The sequence below is a fragment of the Maniola hyperantus genome, chromosome 26 (genome assembly GCF_902806685.2).
Source record: "Maniola hyperantus chromosome 26, iAphHyp1.2, whole genome shotgun sequence".
Taxonomy (NCBI): domain Eukaryota; kingdom Metazoa; phylum Arthropoda; class Insecta; order Lepidoptera; family Nymphalidae; genus Maniola; species Maniola hyperantus.
The window spans coordinates 377,637-404,537 of NC_048561.1; the positions used below are offsets into that span (position 1 = coordinate 377,637).

Sequence of the window (26,901 nt, forward strand, 5' to 3'; positions counted from 1 at the left end):
AATATTAATCTCTTTACAATACTTAAATATAAGATTTTCATTATTTTTTGCAAGTAGTTTAATATTTAGAGGAACAATGGTTTTTAAAATCCTTAGTTGCAACTGATAAACATGTTGTAAGTGCGACTTGTCGGTTCGACCATAGCTACTCAACCCATAAGCAATTATGGAGTCGGCAAGAGCATTGTACAGCATCAATTTGACTTTAAAATTTAACCTCTTTCTAATTATAAATAAGTTTGCCAAGAATGCTCTGAGCTTATCACAGACATGCTTTATGTGCTCATGCCAGTTGAACTTATGGTCAATTATTAATCCTAAGTATTTATGCGAGTTAACTATTTCAATAGTGGGACAATTACAGTTGCTATGTGGTTGGTGCAAACAGTTATGATTATGCGCAATAAGTTTATGTTTTAACATGCTATTAGCTTTTAAATTTGGTGAATGTATGTGGACTAATTTTGTCTTTTGAGAGTTTAATATTACACCACTGTCATGACACCATTTATTTAAATTATCAAAGTCTTCCTGTAGCATTAGCAAGGCATCATTGACATCTTTAGCTGCTACAAGCATGCATGTATCATCAGCATATTGGTACGTAGTACAGTGTCTAAATATCTTATTCATATCATTCACATAAGTTATAAAATGCAATGGTCCAAGCACGGAACCTTGAGCTGTGCCCTCAGTTACTGTGATTGGTGCGCTGTAGCTGTCACAGATCCTAACGCGGTAGCTTCTATTACTCAGATAGTTTTTACACCAATTTAAAAGAGATCCCCGTATACCTGAGTTTTCTAATCTTGTAATAAGCTTGTTGTGATCTAATGTGTCAAATGCACGAGAAAAATCAATAAATAAAGCCAGAACATGTAGTTTTTGGTTCATCCATGAATTAACTTGATCTGTAAAGTCTGACAATAACATTGTCGTATTCTTACCGGGCCTAAAACCAAATTGGCTAGAGCTTAAAATATCATTTTTTTGATAGAACTCATGTATTTGATTACAGATATATTTTTCTACTATTTTATCAATGGAAGATGTTAAAGTGATTGGCCTATAATTATTTAAGTCATCATATTTACCTTTCTTGTGTACTGGTCTTACACAACCTACTTTAAGTTCATCAGGATAGGACTCAGTTTCAATACAGGCATTTATAAACTTAGCTAAAGGTTCTGAAATTATATTAGCAAAACCCTTGATGTCTCTCATTCTAACACAATCAAATCCTGGGGCTTTATCAATACGAAACCTATTTATTAATTTATAGACACTATCCGGCGTTGCCTTCCTAAAATACATGCTACAATTAGATTGTATCGTGTTGTTTTGACCAAGATTTAATAAGTTCTGGTTGCAATTCGGCAATATATTTTTCACGGTAGTGTCAAAGTTGGTCGCAAAGTTGTCTGCAATTTGTTGTGGTACACGACTGAGCGATTTAAAAGCATTTAACACAACCTCATCAATTGATCTTATTATCCTTCCAGCGATATCATTTAGTAATTGCCACAATTTTCTTGAATTATTAAAATTTTTAATTATTTTCTTTTTATAGTATAAATTTCTATAGTATTCAGTTATTTTATTTACCTTATTTCTTTTCCTATTGTATTCTAATCTTAACAATACGTTATTTTGATCTTTCTTCCATTTATGAAATAGTTCATCTCGCTTATTACTCAAATTAATGATTTTTTTATTTATCCATGGCGCCTGGCAATGTAGTTTTGAATTTATACTAATAATTCTCTTTGCCTTTGAATAAGCATTATTAAAAGTATCAGAAATGAAAGTATACATTTGCTGCGGAGACTGCATATTGTCAATATGAGACCAATCCACACATAATTCCTCGTAATGTGTGTGTGTATGTGTGTGTGTATGTGTGAGTGTATGTGTGTCTGTGTGTGTGTGGGTGTGTGTTTGTGTGTGGGAGAGAGAGTATGCGTGAGTGCGTGCTTGTGGGTTATGATATTATGCGGATTTATGTACTATTATAGATACCTACCTACTAGTATAATTATTATCAGTTACATATTATTATTTTTCCGATGCAGTTTAATTATTTCCTTTTATAATTGCATTTTGGACAGGTGAAAAAGGTCGAAGTCAGTATTTAGTATATTTAGTAGTATAGTAATATACAATCAATACTGATAAAAACTGATAACCCTGAATTCAAGGTAATTTGCCGAATTCTATATCTATTGTTGTATAGTCAGCCGGCGATCGCGTTTGATTTGAAAGAAAAATGGTTAAAGGTCCGCTAGTCAAGCTTAACAATGGAAAAACTATTCCTCAACTTGGATTGGGCACTTGGAGGGTAATTTTTTTTTTTTTTTTAATTTTTTGGCAAGGTCACTTCGACCGGTTCCAATAGATAGGTAGTAAGTACACTGAAAAAATATCAGTCAAGTGCGAATCGGACTCGCAAGGGTAAGGGTTTCGTACTATTGTACAAGAAATTGGTATTTTTAGGGTTCCGTACCTCAAAAGGAAAAACGGAACCCTTATAGGATCACTTTGTTGTCTGTCTGTCTGTCAAGAAACCTACAGGGTACTTCCCGTTGACCTAGAATCATGAAATTTGGCAGGAAGGTAGATCTTATAGCTGACATTTGGGGAAAAATCTGAAAACTGTGAATTTAGGGTTAGATCACACAAAAAAAATTAAATTGTGGTCATGAACTAATAATTAGTATTTTCAGCTTTAGAAGTGAGTGACTATATCAAGTGGGGTATCATATGAAAGATCTTCACCTGTACATTCTAAAACAGATTTTTATTTATTTTTATGCATCATAGTTTTTGAATTATCGTGCAAAATGTCGAAAAAATACGACTAAAGTACGGAACCCTCATTGCGTGATCCTGACTCGCACTTGGCCGGTTTTTTTATTTTTTTATTTTCATGGCAACCATTTTGAAATTTATAGATATAGTCCGTACAAAATGACTCCTCTCGCGACATTTTAACTCTATGGGTCAACTGTCATGACAAAAATACGATTCACCCTGTGGGGTCGCCTTTAAAATAAGGAATTAAATCGTACTCATGAAATTTGACACAAAAAGTTAAAATGGCGCGTGAGGAGTTACATTTTATTTTGTTGTGATAGTGGCAATACAATTAGAAATAGACATCCTGTGAGAATTTCAACTCTACTTATTACGGGTCACGAGATACAGGCACAGAATATATAATAGTATGATACAGGACAGGCAGCGGAGGCTTAGATAGGCACCAGTTGGCAGTGTTGGCAGTTGGTACCTACCCTTCGGGTTCGTAACTAGTCTACCCACTATAATAATATTATTGTATAATAATATATTATATATATATATATATATATATATATATATATGTATATAATAATATATTTGTACGGAACCCTAAAACAAGTTAATTGTTGAATCATGAATCATGATTATGGAGTATAGACTGCATAATCATGATGATTAGGAGTGTTGCCAGCACGCGGGAAGTTTCCCGATTTGTGGGGAATCGAAGGCTTGCGCGGAAGAGATCAAAAGAGAGGAATGGATTAAAATCCTTTCTCTTAATATTTCCAGCAGAAATTGTTTCTGAAATCATCTATTTATTTCAATCCGTTCAATAATTTAATGTATAAGATTTAAATTATTCTACTGTGCATGAAAAATAAAGAAAATACGTAGTAAGTAAGTGCATCCATTTTGAGAACTCACTCGCCATATTTGTTTCGTCTCAACGTTCGAAAGTACGGTTTTAATTCATTTGGGTACTTTTGACACGACAGTAACAGTTGAAACAGAGCAAATTACGCCGAGTGAGTTCTCAAAATTTATGGAATAATTCTATATGCATTATTCCATAAATTTTGAGAACTCACTCGGCGTAATTTGCTCTGTTTCAACTGTTACTGTCGTGTCAAAAGTACCCAAATGAATTAAAACCGTACTTTTTGTATACAAGTCAACGGTTTAGGTTTCCTGTTACACCCACAGAGTAGGATGTATATTATAATTTATAGTTATAAGTCCCACAAATTGCTAATGCGCGTGGCCGTCTGCACTAGACTGAAGTTTCGAGCTGATGGTATATTTTTATTTCGGCTGACGTCAAAATGACGTCATTTCAATGTTAATGAGACATGGTTCCAGCGCAATAGCAATTTGCGGGACTTGTACATCCTCACCCAAGTTCAAAACGGAATCAAGCAAGCTTAATGGGAAGCTATAAAGTTTCATTGGCAACACTAAGCAAATCAAAAAATGTCAATACCTATTATCATCATTAAGTAAAAAATTGTTATCTATTTGCAACTCACCGGTTTCCGAGGGAAGTAATTAAATATTTACTCAAAACTAACTACAACGTTATTTTAAAATGATAAAACTGCAAAGATGGCAATGTCATCATTATGTTAAAAAAAAACCGGTCAAGTGCGAGTCAGGCAGGCAGGTTCCGAACTACAGTCGTATTTTTCCGACATTTTGCACGATAATTTAAAAAACTATGATGCATAAAAATAAATAAAAATCTGTTTCAGAATGTACAGGTGAAGACCTTTCATATGATACCCCACTTGATATAGTCACTCACTTCGAAAGTTGAAAATACTTATTATTAGTTCATGACCACAATTTAATATTTTTGTGTGATCTAACCCTAAATTCACGGTTTTCAGATTTTTCCCCAAATGTCAGCTATAAGATCTACCTACCTGCTAAATTTCATGATTCTAGGCCAACGGGAAGTACCCTGTAGGTTTCTTGACAGACAGACAGACATCAAAGTGATCCTATAAGGGTTCCGTTTTTCCTTTTGAGGTACGGAACCCTAAAAATGTTATCTAAGTAGGTACCTAGGTATTTGCAACTCACCGGTTTCCGAGGAAATTGATTAGATAGGTACTTAAATTTAGCGATACGATCCGCGACGGTCGGCTCAATAAAAATAAATTCGCCTTCCGTGTCGGTCGGTCTGCTAGAGACTTCCTAAATATTTACTCAAAAAAATAATTAAAATAATATTAGGCACTGCAAAAATGGCTTCAAAAATGCCTCATGTGAAGTTTGCAAACGGTTGTGAGTGCCCTATACTAGGTTTGGGAACATGGAAGGTAGATATTAATAAACAACTTTTTATGTAGGTAATTACTAATTATATCAATAGATTTTACAATTTACTGAGTTAGGTAGTGGCTTCTGTTACTAGTTCTGGGCATTCCTGGCTTTGTGGAAGTTAATTACCCCATATATAATAGAAGATTAAGATGGCTACGGCGTACGTCACGGGTGCCGTGGGGGCAAATCTCAAACGTAACGAGGGAATTCAGAGTAACTCCTGAGCGTAGCGAGGGTATTGCATCTAGAATCCTGAGTGGGGCGCGGGGTTTAGGGGCGCCCAAGACTAAGACAGTCTTGAACCCACAAGTTCAATACTCTACTTTTCACACCTCGCAAGACAATAAAATCAAAATCTTAAATAGGTACCTACTTACCTATCTGTCTTACCTTATCTACCTAAGTTTCTTGGAGCAAATCTTTTATTACACTTTGAGCATTAATCTATATATATAAAAGGAAAAGGTGACTGACTGACTGACTGATCTATCAACGCACAGCTCAAACTACTGGACGGATTGGGCTGAAATTCGGCATGCAGATAGCTATTATGACGTAGGCATCCGCTAAGAAAGGATTTTTGAAAATTCAACTCCTAAGGGGGTGAAATAGGGGTTTGAAATTTTGTAGTCCACGCGGACGAAGTCGCGAGCATAAGCTAGTCTATATATATATAAGGAAAAGGTGACTGACTGACTGACTGACTGTCAACGCACAGCTCAAACTACTGGACGGATCGGGCCGAAATTCGGCATGCAGATAGCTATTATGACGTAGGCATCTGCTAAGAAAGGATTTTTGATAATTCAACTCCTAAGGGGGTGAAATAGGGGTTTGAAATTTTGTAGTCCACGCGGACGAAGTCGCGAGCATAAGCTAGTAGTATACAAAACTGTCCAGCAATTTCCATTACAGTCCTCTTGGAAATTGCTGGCGTGCGGCCAGAAAAGACCCAATAACAGTCCCCTGATGTAATGAAATACTTTCTTCAGTAAACTAGCCGATTCCAAGCAAGTGGGAGAAAATTTACTATTATTTTTCAGTCGAAGCCTGGCGAGGTGGTGCAAGCTGTGAAGGACGCCATAGACATTGGGTACCGACACATAGACTGTGCGTTCTTGTATGGCAACGAGCCAGAGGTGGGGGCGGCCATCGGTGACAAGATTAAGGAGGGGGTTGTTAAGAGGTATGGACTCCCAATCTTGGCCTTTCGGTCTTAAGACCCTCAATAGCTCAACAGGTAAAGGAGTCGACTGAAAACCGAAAGGTCGACGGTTCAAACCCCGCCCGTTGCACTATTGTCGTACCTACTCCTAGCACAAGCTTGACGCTTAGTTGGAGAGGAAAGGGGAATATTAGTTGTTTAACATGGCTAATATTCTTTAAATAAAAGTATGGATATGTCAATATACAAATATATTAATTATATGCATCCGAAAAGACACATTTCCGATTTTCAAAGAATCAAGTTTTGGCCTCAAAAACTACGTTTTTTTTAAAAATATTATTACTATAAAAATTAAAGATATTCTTTACTGAATCACGAGAGCTAAAACACGATTGGTGCAATTTGGTTCGATACAAAAAAATCGCGAAGTTTCCCCAAAATTCACATTTTTTTACCCGACCATTATAAGAAAAACCAGTTTTATTCGATTGATATAAAACTAATTTCAATAAAATTTCGTATTCACGTTCAACGTTTCACTAAGGGACTACGGTATTATTTTATTGACAGACACGACAGATGGACAGACAGACAGACAACAAAGTGAACCTATAACAGGGTTCTTTTTTCATATTGAGGTACGGAACCCTAAAAACCTGCACATCCTGTTCTAGAGAGGAGCTCTTCATCACATCGAAGCTCTGGAACACCTTCCACCGACCAGACCTGGTGAAGGGGGCCCTCATGAGAACCCTGAAGAACCTCAACCTGGAGTATCTAGACCTGTATCTTATGCATTGGCCCCAGGCCTACAAGGTAAGGGAATCGCCTACGCCCCGATGGACGTCCACAGCTGGATTCGTGGGGAGTTCCGTATGCGATAGATGTGATTTCCACAATCTAATTTAACAACCTCTCTTAGTTATGAAGAACTATAAAGTCCAGGACTTCATAGTTCTTCATAACTAAGAGTGTGCTGAATAACTTTTCGACCTGGTTCTTCCTTCACCTTCCTACTATCGTACCGCAAGGCATCGCCAAGGTCTGCACCCGTTCGTAGTTGAAATTCCACGGATACGTACGAAGCGATTTGGCTCCTCATTTCTAATTCGAACTGCTAAGATTTGGAACACCCTTCCAGCATCAGTTTTCCCCTCCAATTATAATATGGGTACCTTCAAGTCAAGAGTGAATAGGCATCTTCTAGGCAAGCGCGCTCCATCCAAGGCTGCATCATCACTTGCCACAAGCGCTAGTCTATAAATTAAAAAAAAATTGCCAAAGCTCAGTGGATTGTGAAGCTGAAGTGGCACATAGTTTGAAAAACCAATAGACGTTGGGATTTCAAGGGGCTAGACTCGTCCGCGACCTCACACCGGAAAGCCCAGCGCTGGAAGACCTCTTAGGACAGGGGTCCTAATAGTAGGGACTAGGACAAGTCTGCGGGAGCACAGGACTGTGGTGTGTCTTGGAAGTCCCTATAAGAGACTAAGTCCAGCAGTGGACGTCTATCGGTTGATAATGATGATGATGATGAAGAAATTAGGTTCTTTGTATAACAAACATGACCATAATGATGATGATGATGAAAAAGTGTATTTATTTTTAAGCAGTATACTTGTGTCGATGATGGACCCCTATAATTTTATTTCATTCTATTCTAGGAAGACGGAGATTGGTTGTTCCCAACAGACGAGTCCGGCAAGATCCAGTTCTCGGACGTGGACTATGTGGACACTTGGAAGGCGATGGAGCACCTGGTGGGCGAAGGCCTGGTCAGGAGTATAGGTATCTCCAACTTCAACTCCAAACAGGTTGAGCGACTTTTGAAGAGTGCTACTGTCAAGCCTGTGGTCAATCAGGTCAGTTAATTAAATAAAGTCATGAAATATTGCCTTTAGAAATCCTGTAATAACTAAGTAATTAGTGACGTGTTTTGAGAAGAGGTATCACTGTTAAGCATGTGGTAAAGCAGGTCATTTAATTAAGTAGTGTATTAAGGTTATATAACGTCATGAGAAATCCCGCTATATTGGATTAGAGCCGGCGCTATGGTCTAAGAATTAAACAAAATTTCAGGTGGAATGTCACCCATACCTCAATCAGAAGCGCCTACAGGAGTTCTGTGAAGCGCGGGGAATCAAACTCACGGCCTACTCGCCACTGGGCTCGCCCGACCGGCCCTGGGCCAAGCCGGGCGAGCCGCAGCTGATGGACGACCCCAAGCTGAAGGCCATCGCTGACCGCCTGGGCAAGACTGTGGCGCAGGTGCTCATCAGGTGAGCCGAGAACCTTAGCTCGAACTAAGCATTATGATAAAACAACTCCAACCCATACATTATCTAGTGTGACTCCAAATTCTTAAAAAAATAACAACTGTTAAAGCCCCTAATTTCTTAAATTGTCCACCAAATTCTGAAATATGCCGCCAAGTTCTAAGAAAATGTCTCCAAATTCTAAAAATACGCCTCCATATTCGTGACCAAAATGTTTTAGCAGGCCAAGTCAATGTTTGGGCAAGACCATAGATAACGGAATATAATATCTCTAGTCCGTGGGTAAGACTGTAGCGCAGGTGATTATCAGGTGAGCCGAGAACCTTAGCCCGAACTAAGAAACGGGTCTTGCACTATGGTAATAAAATGATGGAATTTTCATATTTTAATAAAAAATCCCCTTGATATCGTCTGATGTTGTCCCCCACTAGGTGGACGGACGTCATTAGACGAGTCGCAGGGAGCCGCTGGATTCAGACGGCGGAAGACCGTGGCGTGTAGAAGTCCTATAAGAGACCTATGTCCAGCAGTGGAAGTGTTGATGATGATGATACAAAAAATCACATCATTTTATTTCCACAGTACAAACCCTATTACAATATGATCGAATCCCATACAAATCTCAGAGGGCGTTAACCATTTTGGGACACCAACCAATCATAAACGAAACTATGTTTTCGAATTGAATTTCAAATGTTTTTTTGAAATAGAATAGAATAGAATATGTTTTATTCAAGTAAACTTTTTACAAGTGCTTTTGAATCGTCGGGTAGTTTTAATTTACCACTGGTTCGGAATGCCGGATCATCATGGACCGGAAAATCATGTTTGTGATTAGTTGATATGGTGACTCAAAATGGAACGAAAATCTCAGTGACGTTAACGCTCATTGAAGTTTTCGTTTATGATTTGTAGGGCATTACGTTATAGAAAGAGCCCTATTATACTAACTTCTTAACCAAGCGTCAAATGTAGGTTACGTTTGACGCCTACCAGTGTAGGTGAAGCGTCAACGTTTTGTTGCAAGTTTCCTGTCTTCCCCAGGTACCAGATAGAGCGTGGCAACATCGTGATACCGAAGTCCGTGACCAAGTCCCGCATCCAGAGCAACTACCAGGTGCTGGACTTCCAGCTGTCCGCCGAAGACATGCAGCTCATAGACACCTTCGACTGTAACGGACGAGTCCTGCCTATGCCTTCGTAAGTATAAGTCCCGCAAATTTCTAATGCGCGTGGCCGCCATTTTAGTGACGTCAGCACTTGACTGAAGTTTCGGGCTGATGGTGTATTTTTATTTTGGCTGATGTGATTTCGATGTTAATGAGACATAATAAATTGTTGTATTTTCATTTTTCAGGGCGGCGGGTCACAAATATCATCCGTTTGAAAACGAAGAATTTTAACTACTGATTTAAATTAATATTCACCGTTATAAACCCCGCAAATTGCTAATGCGCGTGGCCGCCATTTTAGTGACGTCAGCTAGACTAGACTGAAGTTTATGAGCTGATGGTATATTTTTATTTCGGCTGACGTAAAAAATGGCGTCCGTTGGTTCCAGCGCAGAGAAATTTTGTTTATCAACCAGCTCAGCTACATAACGATAGATTGCAACATTCGGCCTTACATTAATATTAACCTTAGAATTAGGCTTTGTGACACACTAATATTGTCGAAATTAAATTACTGTATAACAGTTTACGGTCCTTGCCTTTTCGGTAAAACATGGCGATTACTTGAACGCATACAAAATGCATGCGCTCGTTTTTGTTTTCCTATTCCACCAAGATCTCACGTCACTCCATTTTTAAATCAAAACAACTTGCTAAAAATGAAGAACAGATATAATCTACTTTTAGGTACTTTATTATTTGGTATTATCAAAACTAAGCAACCTGAGTATCTGTACAAAAAGTTAGTATGGCGCGAGCCAACCTTTGGACTTAGATCGACAGTGCCTCCATTATTGACGCCACGCCACAGGTCTGCAGCATTTCGTGGCAGTTTTAAATACCTTGCCACGAAATGCTGGAATGACATCCCCCCACCCTTCCGTAACGTTGGCTCCAAATTTGCGTTCAAAAGATTATACCGTGCTCACCTACTAAATATTCAAAAGTCGGTAAGCTAGTTTGTGGCAGTCCAAACAACAACATCACCCCTAAATTAACCCCTAGTTTAATCTATAATAGCAGTAACATAAAAATAAAGAACACAATTTTGACCTATTTTTATTATTTTATTTTATTTTAAGTACAAATAAATAATGATGCTACTAACCAGGACTTCCCTCGTTTGGGCTCGAACAGAAAACCAGCGTTGTGGTTACATCGTGTAACCACAACATTCAGCTGAGTTCGGGCCTTTTCGTTGGCACGACACATTTTAGATAATAGGTACCTATTAGATTTTAAGGAATGTTTTTTTTTGTAAATATTTGTGTTTGTGTTTATCATGTGTCGGATCAACTAATAAACTTCTATTCTATTCTATTCTATTCTATTCAACACTACGTAACATCGGAGGTTAAAGTTCGGATTAAAATAAAGTTTGACTACCACTTGCATTTTCCCTCCAGTTTAAGATCGGATTATTTTTAGTCCGAACTTCACCTAATAATATCTGCTTGGGGAAAGTCCGGATCTCAGCCTACAGCCCTATTTAGCCTATTTAAAACAGATTTATCACAAGACACCACATATCCTGATAGCTCAAAGATTTATTATTTGAAAAAATAGCTAACACCTACTCACCAAAAAAACCTCGTAAATTATCCTATAAGACGACTCATCCAGTATAACGTGCATTAACTCACGCCCGATGCGTCTGAACGACCAACATGGACTGGGACGTAGGGCAATACAAAATGGCGTCCCACACTTTGTTACCAGATTAGAAAAATAAGTACTAATTCGGAATTTATTTAACAAATACGGTCTTTCCCCATTTATGATCTTACCCCAAAGCGCTTTACTAGTCCTAATTTTAAAGGTGGTTCGTACTCTTGACATTTCTGTTTATTTTTGTGATAAAATAATAAAAATATTAAACCTATCTTGTGTTTTATTAATAACTGTAAAGTAATAACAACTACCTACATCATCATCATGATCAAACCCTTCAATTGAAGTGTCTGTCTGTAATATCGAAATAACTAAGTACTTACCTCATATTAGGCTCATATGGTTATTTGAACTGTACCATAACTGAATCACACGTTTTAAAAATTTTTGTCTGTCTGTTTGAACGGGTTAATCTCCGGAACGGCTGAACGTATTTTGAAGGTACTTTTACAGACAAGTAGAGGATTAACCAGGGAGTAACATAGGCTACTTTTTAACTGACTTTTTAAAAAGGAGGAGTTATGTTTTTCTATTTATATACACACCGAAATCTCCCAAGATTTCTGAACCGATTTGTGTAAATTTTTTTTAATCGATAGATAAACAGCGACAGTCCCATAAAAATTTTGGATCCCAACTCCTCAATCCTGATGCTGCACAGGATCGTGATTTAGAAACTGTCGGTTATAATTGAATCGGTGAAATGTACGTACGAGTACATAAAACTGTAGGTACGTCCATAATTTTTGAAAACAGCACCGAATTGGATTAGGTATTTTTATTAAAAAAAAAAATTGGAAAATCCATAGGAAAAGACCGTTCCATATCCATACTAATGTCCACACTAAAATTATAAATGCGAAAGTGTGTCTGTCTGTCTGTCTGCTAGCTTTTCCCGGCCCATCCTTTCAACCGATTTTTCTGAAATTTGGTAATTTGGAGCTTGCATCCCGGGAAAGGACAAAGGCTACTTTTTATCCCGGAAAATCAAAGAGTTCCCATGGAATTTTTAAAAACCTGGGTGACTGACTGACTGACTGACTGACTGATTGACTGATCTATCAACGCACAGCTTAAAATACTGGACGGATCGGGCTGAAATTTGGCATGCAGATAGCTATTATGACGTAGGCATTCGCTAAGAAAGGGTTTTTGAAAATTTAACCCCCAAAGGGGTGAAGAAGGGCTTTGAAATTTGTGTAGTCCACGCGGACGAAGTTGCGAGCACAAGCTAGTTTATAATAAGTAGGTACCAGAATGGATATAGTGAAGTGATAATGATAAACGTCGATTAACTATTGTATTGTTGTATTAAACTGATAAAATGATAATATATTATGGTAGGTACGTACTTGTAAATAGGATTACCTATGTGTCTCTCTACTTATCTCATCAATATCTATAGTTAATATTTTAAATGCAAAAGTGTGTCTTCCTGTCTGTCTGTCTGACTGCTGTCATTTCATGGCCCATCAGTTTAACCTTTTTTTAGAACTTTAGAAATAGCTTACATGCTGGGGTCGGACAAAGGCTTAAATTATTGTCCTGGAAAAACAAGGATTTGCGACAGGATTCTTCTAAAAATCTAAATGTATGAAGTCGAGAGTAGGTATCATATTTCACTTGGTACAGACGGATACAGCTTGCATCCAGGAAATGAACATAGACTACTTTTTATCCTGGAAAATCCAAAGGTTCCCAGTGTCCACGGAATTTGCAAAATAAAAATACCAGTCACGTGCGAGTCAGACTCGCACACTGAGGGTTCCGTACGTACAAGAAATAACGCTTGTTTAACTTTTTATTTTAAATCATTTCATTTTGAAATTTCCAGTATTTGTACTCAAAGCGGCATCTTCTAGTAGTATAGTAATATACAATACCTACTGATAATAATTGATAACCCGAGTTCAAGATAATTTGCCCTCCTACTTATACTCAGTTTTGATAGTCCGCCGGCGATCGCGTTTGATTTGAGTGCAAAAGAAAAATGGTTAAAGGTAGCGTAGTCAAGCTTAGCAATGGAAAATCTATTCCACAACTTGGATTGGGCACTTGGAGGGTAATATTTAATTTGATTTTCATATTAGCGATGTCTTTCTGCTTTCGAGTAACTACCTAGTTATAAAATGTCATATCCTATGTTATAAAATGTCATGTCATAGTCCGTACAAAATGACCCCTCACGCGCCATTTTAACTCTATGTTTAATATTTACTGTCATGTCAAAAGTACGTTTCACCTTTATAATGACTCATTCTGAGTAAGGGCTAAAATCGTACTTGCAACATGAAATTTGACACAAAAAGTTAAAATGGCGCGTGACGAGTTAAATTCTACGCGTTATAAGCATAGGCTTAAGAAACAAGATTATAGCCATTTTAGCAATGTCATCTCGACCGGCTTGACCAAGTAGGTATAAAAATTAGTCAAGTGCGAGAAGAACTCGCACACCGTAGGGTTCCGTACTATTTTGTAATTTTTATTATTTATTGTTTAAGTGGCAATAGAAATACGCATTCTGTGAAAATTTCAACTCTCTACCTATCACGGTTCACGTGATACAGCCCGCTGACAGACGGACGAATGGACAGCGGATTCGGAGCTTTACTGCCAAATACTTTCAAGTATTTAAAACCTGGTTTTAGACCCTGGTATTTTTACGTACTCGTACTTGGAAGCCCTGGTATTGAATTTTGCAAGTATGTCTCATCCCTAAGCGGAGGCTTAGTAATAGGGTCCCGTTGGCACCCTGAGGATACGGAACCCTAATAAAAGCAAGTTGAATGTTGAATCAAGAATGCTGCCAGCAAGCGGAAAGTTTCCCGATTTGTGGGAAATCAAAGGCTTGCGCGGAAAAGCTCGACATAACAGAATTAAGAGAGAGGAATGGAAATCCTTTCCCTTAATGTTTTCAGCAGAAATTGTTTCTGAAAGCATCTATTTATTTCAATCCTTTTATCAGAATTTAATGTAAGATTACATTAAATTATTCTACTGTGCATGAAAAATAAAAAAGTAACCTACCTACCTATAGTGCATCCATTTTGAGAACTCACTCGCCATATTTTCTCTCTCTCAACTGTCATGTCGAAAGTACGATTTTAATCATATTTTTACTTGGATGAATAATTTAATTTATGGTTGAACCGTACCTTTGACATGACATAACAGTTGACATATAAAGCAAATTATTGCGAATGAATTCTAAAAATGTATGCAATATTTATTATATTTACTCAAGTCAATGGTTTAGGACTCATTAGGGCTTACGCTACAGTACCCATGGAGTATGATGTAGGTATATTATAGTTAGGTAGGTACCCAAGTTCTAAAAAACGGAATCAAGCAAGCTTAATGGGAAGCCGCAAAATTCACTAAGCAAAACAAATGTCAATGTCATCATTGTAAAAAATTGTTTTCAATTTGCAACTCGCCGGTTTCCGAGGAAATTGATTAAATATTTCCTCAAAAATACAACGATATTTAAAAATAATACTGTACAAAATGGCTTCAAAAATGCCTTACGTGAAGTTTGCAAACGGTTTTGAGTGCCCTATACTAGGTTTGGGAACATGGAAGGTAGATATTATGATAATATACAACTTTTTTATACCTAATTATTATTTAACAATTTACTGAGTTAGGTAGTGTCATTAGCGGCTAATTCGGGGTATTTCTAGCTGTTTGGAAGTAAATTATCCCCTATAAACATATATTTTTACCCTTGTGAAAATGTATATAGGTATAGGTAAACCCACAGAGTACATTGAATATACGGGTAAACCCACACACCGAAACGCGCGCGCTCATACACACTCTAAAGAAAGAATATTAATCATTGTCATTGCATATCTGGGAAGAGACTGACCCCCATGACACGGGTTAACCTAGTTTGGGGTAGTTCGAGGGTAATTTTAGACGATAGTAAATTTTCAAAAATTTTGGTAATATTTGTGACTTACTTTAAAGACTAATTTTGAAATTTGTTTATTATTTTATGTTTTTTTTTTTTAAATACACATCTAAGAAATGTTACTGGTGTGTGCCTGGGATCAAACCCCCAATCTCCTGCATAGAAGGCCATCATCTTTCGACAAACAAGTTGAGTTTAATTAAAAACTTTCAACTTTATTATATTTTTCAGTCGAAGCCTGGCGAGGTGGTACAAGCAGTGAAGGACGCCATAGACATTGGGTACCGGCACATAGACTGTGCGTTTGTGTACGGCAACGAGCCAGAGGTGGGGGCGGCCATCAGTGACAAGATTAAGGAGGGGGTAGTTAAGAGGTATGGACCCCCAAATACACACAATCTTATTTTTTTTGTGATGTAACCGCAATTTTTGGGGTTTTTTTCATTTACTTTTGCTATAAGACCTACCTGCCAAATGTCATGATTCTAGGTCAATGGGAAGTACCCTATAGATTTTCTTGACAGACAGACAACAAAGTGATCCTATAAAGGTTCCTTTTTGCTCGGGAGGTGCTAAAATAACATTAATTGTCAGCTTTTATAACTAGATCTGTCTTACCTCTTCCTAGTTAGTTCGCTACCATCTTAGACTACATTGTCATTCACTCCCAGGTGATGAGATAGCAGTCAACGGCTAACTGGTCATCAAATAAACTAAATAACCTTCGCATCATGTTCTAGAGAGGATCTATTCATCACATCAAAGCTCTGGAACACCTTCCATCGACCAGACCTGGTGAAGGGGGCCCTGATGAAAACCCTGCAGAACCTCAACCTGGAGTATCTGGACCTGTATCTGATGCATTGGCCTCAGGCCTACAAGGTAAGGGAATATCGTCGCCTCAACGAATGGACGTCCACTGCTGGACTCATGGGTAGTTCCATATGGGATAGATGTGGTTTCCACAAACTATTTTAACAACTTCATAGCTCTGACTTCATAGTTCTTCATAACTGACACAGCTCAGTGGATTGCGAAGCTGAAGTGGCAATGTGCAAGGCATATTGTTCGTAAAACCGATACACATTGTGGTCCCAAGGTGTTAGAGTGGCGACTTCGCACCGGAAAGCACAGCATTGAAAGACCCTACTAGGTGGCCGGACGACATCAAGCAAGTCGCAGGGAACCGCTGGATGGCGGCGGTGTAAGTCTGTGGCGTGTGGGAGTCCTTGCAAGAGACCCATGTCCATCAGTGGACGTCTAACGGTTGATAATGATGATGAAGAAATTAGGTTCCTTGTATAATGTAGATGACCATGATGATGATGAGGATGATGATGATGAAAAACTGTATTTATTTTTAAGCAGTTTACTTGTGTCGATGATGGACCCCTGTAATTCTATTTTGTTCTATTTTAGGAAGAAGGAGAGATGTTCCCAACAGACGAGTCTGGCAAGATCCAGTTCTCGGATGTGGACTATGTGGACACTTGGAAGGCGCTGGAGCCCCTGGTGGGCGAAGGCCTGGTCAGGAGTATAGGTATCTCCAACTTCAACTCCAAGCAGGTTGAGCGACTGCTGAAGAGTGCTACTGTCAAGCCTGTGGTCAATCAGGTCAGTTAAATAAGTAATGTCATAAAAAACGCCTTTATAAATCCTGTGGTAACTAAGTAATGTGTTTTGAGAAGAGGTGTCACTGTTAAGCATGTGGTAAAGCAGGTCATTTAACTTAGTAGTGTATGTTATGTTTTGCTTCGAGCTAAAGTTCACAAGGTTATATGACGTCAAATGAATTTCAATATGAAATTCAATAATATTAGTATATTTCTCTACATCTTGCAGGTTGAATGTCACCCATACCTCAATCAGAAGCGGCTACAGGAGTTCTGTGAAGCGCGGGGAATCAAACTCACGGCCTACTCGCCGCTGGGCTCGCCCGACCGGCCCTGGGCCAAGCCGGGCGAGCCGCAGCTGATGGACGACCCCAAGCTGAAGGCCATCGCTGACCGCCTGGACAAGACTGTGGCGCAGGTGCTCATCAGGTGAGCCGAGAACCTTAGCTCGAACTAAGCATTATGATAAAACAACTCCAACCCATACATTATCTAGTGTGACTCCAAATTCTTAAAAAAATAACAACTGTTAAAGCCCCTAATTTCTTAAATTGTCCACCAAATTCTGAAATATGCCGCCAAGTTCTAAGAAAATGTCTCCAAATTCTAAAAATACGCCTCCATATTCGTGACCAAAATGTTTTAGCAGGCCAAGTCAATGTTTGGGCAAGACCACAGATAACGGAATATAATATCTCTAGTCCGTGGGCAAGACTGTGGCGCAGGTGCTCATCAGGTGAGCCGAGAACCTTAGCCCGAACTAAGAAAAGGGTCTTGCACTATGGTAATAAAATGATGGAATTTTCATATTTTAATAAAAAATCCCCCTGATATCGTCTGATGTCGTCCCCCACTAGGTGGACGGACGTCATTAGACGAGTCGCAGCTGCCGCTGGATTCAGACGGCGGAAGACCATGGCGTGTGGAAGTCCTACAAGAGACCTATGTCCAGCAGTGGAAGTGTATCGGTTGATGATGATGATACAAAAAATCACATCATTTTATTTCCACAGTACAAGACCCTATTACAATATTATGATCGAATCCCATACAAATCTCAGAGGGCGTTAACCATTTTGGGACACCAACCAATCATAAACGAAACTATGTTTTCGAATTGAATTTCAAATGTTTTTTGAAATAGAATAGAATAGAATATGTTTTATTCAAGTAAACTTTTTACAAGTGCTTTTGAATCGTCGGGTAGTTTTAATTTACCACTGGTTCGGAATGCCGGATCATCATGGACCGGAAAATCATGTTTGTGATTAGTTGATATGGTGACTCAAAATGGAACGAAAATCTCAGTGACGTTAACGCTCATTGAAGTTTTCGTTTATGATTTGTAGGGCATTACGTTATAGAAAGAGCCCTATTATACTAACTTCTTAACCAAGCGTCAAATGTAGGTTACGTTTGACGCCTACCAGTGTAGGTGAAGCGTCAACGTTTTGTTGCAAGTTTCCTGTCTTCCCCAGGTACCAGATAGAGCGTGGCAACATCGTGATACCCAAGTCCGTGACCAAGTCCCGCATCCAGAGCAACTACCAGGTGCTGGACTTCCAGCTGTCCGCCGAGGACATGCAGCTCATAGACACCTTCGACTGCAACGGACGCGTCCTGCCTATGCCTTCGTAAGTATAAGTCCCGCAAATTGCTAACGCGCGTGGCCGCCATTTTAGTGACGTCAGCACTTGACTGAAGTTTCGGGCTGATGGTATATTTTTATTTCGGCTGATGTGATTTCGATGTTAATGAGACATAATAAATTGTTGTATTTTCAGGGCGGCGGGTCACAAATATCATCCGTTTGAAAACGAAGAATTTTAATTTAACTACTGATTTAAAATATTCACCGTTATAAATCCTGCAAATTGCTAATGCGCGTGGCCGCCATTTTAGTGACGTCAGCTAGACTAGACTGAAGTTTATGAGCTGCTGGTATATTTTTATTTCGGCTGACGTAAAAAATGGCGTCCGTTGGTTCCAGCGCAGAGAAATTTTGTTTATCAACCAGCTCAGCTACATAACGATAGATTGCAACACTACGTAACATCGGAGGTTAAAGTTCGGATTAAAATAAAGTTTGACTACCACTTGCATTTTCCCTCCAGTTTAAGATCGGATTATTTTTAGTCCGAACTTCACCTAATAATATCTGCTTGGGGAAAGTCCGGATCTCAGCCTACAGCCCTATTTAGCCTATTTAAAACAGATATATCACAAGACACCACATATCCTGATAGCTCAAAGATTTATTATTTGAAAAAATAGCTAACACCTACTCACCAAAAAAAAACCTCGTAAATTATCCTACAAGACGACTCTTCCAGTATAACGTGCATTAACTCACGCCCGCTGCGTCTGAACGACCAACATGGACTGGGACCACAGATTACTGGGATGTAGGGCAATACAAAATGGCGTCCCACACTTTGTTACCAGATTAGAAAAATAAGTACTAATTCGGAATATATTTAACAAATACGGTCTTTCCCCATTTATGATCTTACTCCAACGCGCTTAACTAGTCCTAATTTTAAAGGTGAACCGTACTCTTGACATTTCAGTTTATTTTTGTGATAAAATAATAAAAATGTTAAACCTATCTTGTGTTTTATTAAAAACTGTAAAGTATTTAACAACTACATCATCATCATGATCAAACCCTTCAATTGAAGTGTCTGTCTGTAATATCGAAATAACTAAGTACTTACCTCATATTAGGCTCATATGGTTATTAGAACTGTACGATAACTGAATCACACGTTTTTAAAATTTTTGTCTGTCTGTTTGAACGGGCTAATCTCCATAACGGCTGAACCTATTTTGAAGGGACTTCCCTTCAAAATAGGTTTACAGGAATTACAGACAAGTAGAGGATTAACAAGGGAGTAACATAGGCTACTTTTTAACTGACTTTAAAAAAAGGAGGAGTTATGTTTTTCTATTTATATACACACCGAATTATCCCAAGATTTCTGAACCGATTTGTGTAATTTTTTTTAAATCGATAGATAAACAGCTACAGTCCCAAAAAAATTTTGGATCCCAACTCCTCAATCCTGATGCTGTACAGCATCTGACCACCAAAACTGATGTGATTTAGAAACTGTCGGTTATGATTGAATCGCTGAAATGTACCTACGAGTACATAAAGCTGTAGGTACGTCCATAATTTTTGAAAACAGCAACGAATTGGATTAGGTATTTTTATAAAAAAAATTTTTGGAAAATCTATAGGAAAAGACCGTTCCATATCCATACTAATGTCCATACTAAAATTATAAATGCGAAAGTGTGTCTGTATGTCTGTCTGCTAGCTTTTCCCGGCCCATCCTTTCAACCGATTTTTCTGAAAGGTAATTTGGAGCTTGCATCCCGGGAAAGGTCAAAGGCTACTTTTTATCCTGGAAAATCAAAGAGTTCCCATGGAATTTTTAAAAACCTGGGTGACTGACTGACTAATTGACTGATCTATCAACGCACAGCTTAAAATACTGGACGGATCGGGCTGAAATTTGGCATGCAGATAGCTATTATGACGTAGGCATTCGCTAAGAAAGGGTTTTTGAAAATTAAACCACGCGGACGAAGTTGCGAGCACAAGCTAGTTTATAATAAGTAGGTACCAGAATGGATATAGTGAAGTGATAATGATAAACGTCGATTAACTATTGTATTGTTGTATTAAACTGATAAAATGATAATATATTATGGTAGGTACGTACTTGTAAATAGGATTACCTATGTGTCTCTCTACTTATCTCATCAATATCTATAGTTAATATTTTAAATGCAAAAGTGTGTCTTCCTGTCTGTCTGTCTGACTGCTGTCATTTCATGGCCCATCAGTTTAACCTTTTTTTAGAACTTTAGAAATAGCTTACATGCTGGGGTCGGACAAAGGCTTAAATTATTGTCCTGGAAAAACAAGGATTTGCGACAGGATTCTTCTAAAAAATCTAAATGTATGAAGTCGAGAGTAGGTATCATATTTCACTTGGTACAGACGTATACAGCTTGCATCCAGGAAATGAACATAGACTACTTTTTATCCTGGAAAATCCAAAGGTTCCCAGTGTCCACGGAATTTGCAAAATAAAAATACCAGTCACGTGCGAGTCAGACTCGCACACAGAGTGTTCCGTACCATCGTACAAGAAATAACGCTTGTTAAACTTTTTTTTTTTAATCATTTCATTTTGAAATTTCGAGTATTTGTAGTCAAAGCGGCATCTTCTAGTAGTATAGTAATATACAATACTTACTGATAATAATTGATAACCCGAGTTCAAGATAATTTGCCCACTCCTACTTATACTCAGTTTTGATAGTCCGCCGGCGATCGCGTTTGATTTGAGTGCAAAAGAAAAATGGTTAAAGGTAGCGTAGTCAAGCTTAGCAATGGAAAATCTATTCCACAACTTGGATTGGGCACTTGGAAGGTAATATTTAATTTGATTTTCATATTAGCGATGTCTTTCTGCTTTCGAGTAACTACCTAGTTATAAAATGTCATATCCTATGTTATAAAATGTCATGTCATATTCCGTACAAAATGACCCCTCACGCGCCATTTTAACTCTATGTTTAATATTTACTGTCATGTCAAAAGTACGTTTCACCTTTATAATGACTCATTCTGAGTAAGGGCTAAAATCGTACTTGCAACATGAAATTTGACACAAAAAGTTAAAATGGCGCGTGAGGAGTTAAATTCTACGCGTTATAAGCATAGGCTTAAGAAACAAGATTATAGCCATTTTAGCAAAGTCACCTCGACCGGCTTGACCAAGTAGGTATAAAAATTAGTCAAGTGCGAGAAGAACTCGCACACCGTAGGGTTTCGTCTCATTTTGTAATTTTTATTATTTATTGTTTAAGTCACATAGTGATTATATACTCTTTGGTTTAAGTGGCAATATAAATAGGTATAATAGGTTATATAGGTATAATAGGTTATACGCATTCTGTGAAAATTTCAATTTTCAACTCTCTACCTATCACGGTTCACGTGATACAGACGGACGAATGGACAGCGGAGGCTTAGTAATAGGGTCCCGTTGGCACCCTGAGGATACGGAACCCTAATAAAAGCAAGTTGAATGTTGAATCAAGAATGCTGCCAGCAAGCGGAAAGTTTCCCGATTTGTGGGAAATCAAAGGCTTGCGCGGAAAAGCTCGACATGACAGAATTAAGAGAGAGGAATGGAAATCTTTTCCCTTAATGTTTTCAGCAGAAATTGTTTCTGAAAGCATCTATTTATTTCAATTCTTTTATCAGAATTTAATGTAAGATTACATTAAATTATTCTACTGTGCATGAAAAATAAAAAAGTACCTACCTACCTATAGTGCATCCATTTTGAGAACTCACTCGCCATATTTTGTCTCTCTCAACTGTCATGTAGAAAGTACGATTTTAATCATATTTTTACTTGGATGAATAATTTAATTTATAGTTGAACCGTACCTTTGACATGACATAACAGTTGACATATAAAGCAAATTATTGGGAATGAATTCTAAAAATGTATGCAATATTTATTATATTTACTCAAGTCAATGGTTTAGGACTCATTAGGGCTTACGCTACTTAGTACCCATGGAGTAGGATGTAGGTATATTATAGTTAGGTACCCAAGTTCTAAAAAACGGAATCAAGCAAGCTTAACGGGATGGGGAAGCCGCAAAATTTTCCTGGCAACACTAAGAAAAACAAATGTCAATGTCATCATTGTAAAAAATTGTTTGCAACTCGCCGGTTTCCTTCCGAGGAAATTGATTAAATATTTCCTCAAAAATACAACGATATTTAAAAATAATACTGTACAAAATGGCTTCAAAAATGCCTTATGTGAAGTTTGCAAACGGTTGTGAGTGCCCTATACTAGGTTTGGGAACATGGAAGGTAGATATTATGATAATATACAACTTTTTATACCTAATTATTATTTAACAATTTACTGAGTTAGGTATTGTCATTAGCGGCTAATTCTGGATATTTCTAGGTGTTTGGAAGTAATTTATCCCGTATAAACATATATTTTTACCCTTATGAAAATGTATATAGGTATAGGTAAACCCACACAGCGAAACGCGCGCGCTCATACACACTCTAAAGAAAGAATATTAATCATTGTCATTGCATATCTGGGAAGAGACTGACCCCCATGACACGGGTTAACCTAGTTTGGGGGTCGAGGGTAATTTTAAGCAAAGTTGTAATTGGAACAAATAAAGATTTAGAGAAAGAAAGATAGGTACCTACTTACTGAAAGTTTTTGTGGTCTTTATTGGTCCCAGGTCTAGCCACGGCCGATCGTTATAAAGTGCAAACTGTTAATATAAACCAGAAAAATTATTACATTACTGCACTAAATGAACACTTAGACGATAGTAAATTTTCAAAAATTTAGGTAATATTTCTGACTTATACTTACTTTAAAAACTAATATTGAAATTCGATTATTATTTTATATGTTTTTTTTCTTAAAACACACATCCTAGTGGTGTGTGAGTGGGATCAAACCCCCAATCTCCTGAATAGAAGGCCAACACTTTGACCACTAGCACCACTTACCACTAAACCATCATCCGTTTCAACAAACCAGTTGAGTTAAATTAAAAACTTTAACCTGTGTTTTATTCTTCAGTCGAAGCCTGGCGAGGTGGTGCAAGCTGTGAAGGATGCCATAGACATTGGGTACCGACACATAGACTGTGCGTTTGTGTATGGCAATGAGCCAGAGGTGGGGGCAGCCATCAGTGACAAGATTAAGGAGGGGGTTGTTAAGAGGTATGGACCCCCAAATACACACAATCTTATTTTTTTTGTGATGTAACCGCAATTTTTGGGGTTTTTTTCATTTACTTTTGCTATAATACCTACCTGCCAAATGTCATGATTCTAGGTCAATGGGAAGTACCCTATAGATTTTCTTGACAGACAGACAACAAAGTGATCCTATAAAGGTTCAATTTTGCTCGGGAGGTGCTAAAATAACATTAATTGTCAGCTTTTATAACTAGATCTGTCTTACCTCTTCCTAGTTAGTTCGCTACCATCTTAGACTACATTGTCATTCACTCCCAGGTGATGAGATAGCAGTCAACGGCTAACTGGTCATCAAATAAACTAGATAACCTTTACATCATGTTCTAGAGAGGATCTATTCATCACATCAAAGCTCTGGAACACCTTCCATCGACCAGACCTGGTGAAGGGGGCCCTGATGAAAACCCTGCAGAACCTCAACCTGGAGTATCTGGACCTGTATCTGATGCATTGGCCTCAGGCCTACAAGGTAAGGGAATATCGTCGCCTCAACCAATGGACGTCCACTGCTGGACTCATGGGTAGTTCCATATGGGATAGATGTGGTTTCCACAAACTATTTTAACAACTTCATAGTTCTTCATAACTGACACAGCTCAGTGGATTGCGAAGCTGAAGTGGCAATGTGCAAGGCATATTGTTCGTAAAACCGATACACATTGGGGTCCCAAGGTGTTAGAGTGACGACTTCGCACCGGAAAGCACAGCATTGAAAGACCCTACTAGGTGGACGGACGACATCAAGCAAGAACCGCTGGATGGCGGCGGTGTGAGTTTGTGGCGTGTGGGAGTCCTTGCAAGAGACCCATGTCCATCAGTGGACGTCTAACGGTTGATAATGATGATGAAGAAATTAGGTTCCTTGTATAATGTAGATGACCATGATGATGATGATGATGATGATGATGATGAAAAACTGTATTTATTTTTAAGCAGTTTACTTGTGTCGATGATGGACCCCTGTAATTCTATTTTGTTCTATTTTAGGAAGAAGGAGAGATGTTCCCAACAGACGAGTCTGGCAAGATCCAGTTCTCGGATGTGGACTATGTGGACACTTGGAAGGCTCTGGAGCACCTGGTGGGCGAAGGCCTGGTCAGGAGTATAGGTATCTCCAACTTCAATTCCAAGCAGGTTGAGCGACTGCTGAAGAGTGCTACTGTCAAGCCTGTGGTCAATCAGGTCAGTTAAATAAGTAGTGTCATAAAAAATGCCTTTATAAATCCTGTGGTATCTAAGTAATGTTCTCCATAAACGTGACACTGGCGAAACACTCTGTGCCCAGCTGGCACACCTAAAAGCCAATAATTGATAATTGAATTGAATTGAACTAAGTAATGTTTTGAGAAAAGGTGCCACTGTTAAGCATGTGGTAAAGCAGGTCATTTAATATAGTAGTGTATGGTATGTTTTGCTTTGAGCTAAAGTTCACAAGGTTATATGACATCAAATGAATTTCAATATGAAATTCAATAATATTAGTAAATTTCTCTACATCTTACAGGTGGAATGTCACCCATACCTCAATCAGAAGCGCCTACAGGAGTTCTGTGAAGCGCGGGGAATCAAACTCACGGCCTACTCGCCGCTGGGCTCGCCCGACCGGCCCTGGGCCAAGCCGGGCGAGCCGCAGCTGATGGACGACCCCAAGCTGAAGGCCATCGCTGACCGCCTGGACAAGACTGTGGCGCAGGTGCTCATCAGGTGAGCAAAGAACCTTAGCCCGAACTAGCATTATCATAAAACAACTCCAACCCATACATTATCTAGTGTGCTGTGTGACTCCAAATTCTTAAATAAATAACTAACTCCATACTGTTAATGCCCCTAAATTCTTAAATTGTCCGCCAAATTCTGAAATATTTCTCCAAGTTCTAAGAAAATGTCTCCAAATTCTAAATATACGTCCCCATATTCGTGACCTAAGTGTTTTAGCAGTCTTTTATAAATGGACAAATTACCCCGAAAAGGGGTAAAAAACGTAAAAAAGCATCCTTAAAGTTCGGCTTTGACATTACTTAGCGTCGAATGTAGGTAACATTTGACGCCTGCCAGTGTAGATGAAGCGTCAACGTTTTGTCCAAGTTTCCTGTCTTCTCCAGGTACCAGATAGAGCGTGGCAACATCGTGATACCCAAGTCCGTGACCAAGTCCCGCATCCAGAGCAACTACCAGGTGCTGGACTTCCAGCTGTCCGCCGAGGACGTGCAGCTCATAGACACCTTCGACTGCAACGGACGCTTCGTGCCTATGACGGCGTAAGTATAACATACTGTACCCGACAGGAAATATTGTACATAAATCGATCTTTAGAAAGAGATAGTGGTTTTGTAGAGCGCTGACGTTTATATTATAAACCATTTTTTTTACGTTACGTATAACTTAAGTTTTAAAGTTTTGAAGTAAGGTTGTCGCAAGCTTGTGGATCCACCATAAGAACTGTGAAATAAAAATCAAACTTGTAAAATATGATTATATTTGTTTAAAACAATCAATGATTACTTCGTTGATAAATAGATATGTGTTTCCTACAAAAACGTAGGTAAACGCGTCCCATCTTAGGCCACATTACCACTTGCCATCAGGTGTGATTGTGGTCAAGCGTGTGCCCGTATGAATTGAATAAAACTAATAAATTGTTGATTTTCAGGTCGCTCGGTCACAAATACCATCCATTTGAAAACGAAGAATTTTAACTACTGGTTTAAAATATTCACCGTTACAATGGGGCCAAAATAAGTTCTCACGCGCCATTTTAACTTTTTGTGTCAATTTTCATGTCAAAAGTATGATTCTAGTCCTTATTTTAAAGGTGAACATGCCAGTTGACCCATAAGAGTTAAAATGGCGCGTGAGAACTCATTTTGTATGAACTATACGGTACGGTACACCTATTTAACTAAAAGTATAAAAAAGAAAAACTATTTGTACTCATAAGTTATACTTTCATTTTGAATCTTTTAAACTATTATTCTTAATTGAAATTATTTTCATTAAGGAAATATTTTAGTTTTAATGACAAAGTTATTATACTCATGTAGGAATATAATAATATGTAAAGATGGTAGGTACTACATTATTTTTGTGATAAAATAATAAAAATGTTAAAACTATCTTGTG

The 26,901-nt window shown here is 38.2% G+C and overlaps 2 protein-coding genes across 6 annotated transcripts; both read left to right on the forward strand.

The window, feature by feature from the left end:
• Positions 1 to 2,244: 2,244 nt before the first annotated feature.
• LOC117994311 (aldo-keto reductase family 1 member B1-like) lies at positions 2,245 to 26,894 on the forward strand. 5 transcript variants are annotated; one of them, XM_069507583.1, is made up of 7 exons: positions 2,245 to 2,338; positions 6,168 to 6,310; positions 6,967 to 7,108; positions 7,957 to 8,154; positions 8,372 to 8,571; positions 9,613 to 9,768; positions 9,926 to 10,064. In XM_069507583.1, exons 1-7 carry the CDS (start codon positions 2,267 to 2,269, stop codon positions 9,969 to 9,971), a joined length of 957 nt encoding a protein of 318 aa, XP_069363684.1. In that variant the 5' UTR covers positions 2,245 to 2,266; the 3' UTR covers positions 9,972 to 10,064. The 5 variants fall into 5 exon arrangements, with proteins under 5 accessions (XP_069363684.1, XP_069363682.1, XP_069363686.1 ...); XM_069507581.1 differs by lacking the exon at positions 2,245 to 2,338 and adding an exon at positions 4,971 to 5,120; XM_069507585.1 differs by lacking the exons at positions 2,245 to 2,338; positions 6,168 to 6,310; positions 6,967 to 7,108; ... (2 more) ...; positions 9,613 to 9,768; positions 9,926 to 10,064 and adding exons at positions 13,377 to 13,473; positions 23,600 to 23,742; positions 24,109 to 24,250; ... (2 more) ...; positions 25,884 to 26,039; positions 26,432 to 26,894.
• Positions 14,813 to 19,463, forward strand: LOC117994046 (aldo-keto reductase family 1 member B1-like). Its single transcript, XM_034981921.2, has 7 exons — positions 14,813 to 14,993; positions 15,559 to 15,701; positions 16,068 to 16,209; positions 16,747 to 16,941; positions 17,170 to 17,369; positions 18,419 to 18,574; positions 18,725 to 19,463. The coding sequence occupies exons 1-7, from the start codon at positions 14,919 to 14,921 to the stop codon at positions 18,768 to 18,770; spliced, it is 957 nt and encodes a 318-aa protein (XP_034837812.2). The 5' UTR covers positions 14,813 to 14,918; the 3' UTR covers positions 18,771 to 19,463.
• Positions 26,895 to 26,901: the final 7 nt, after the last annotated feature.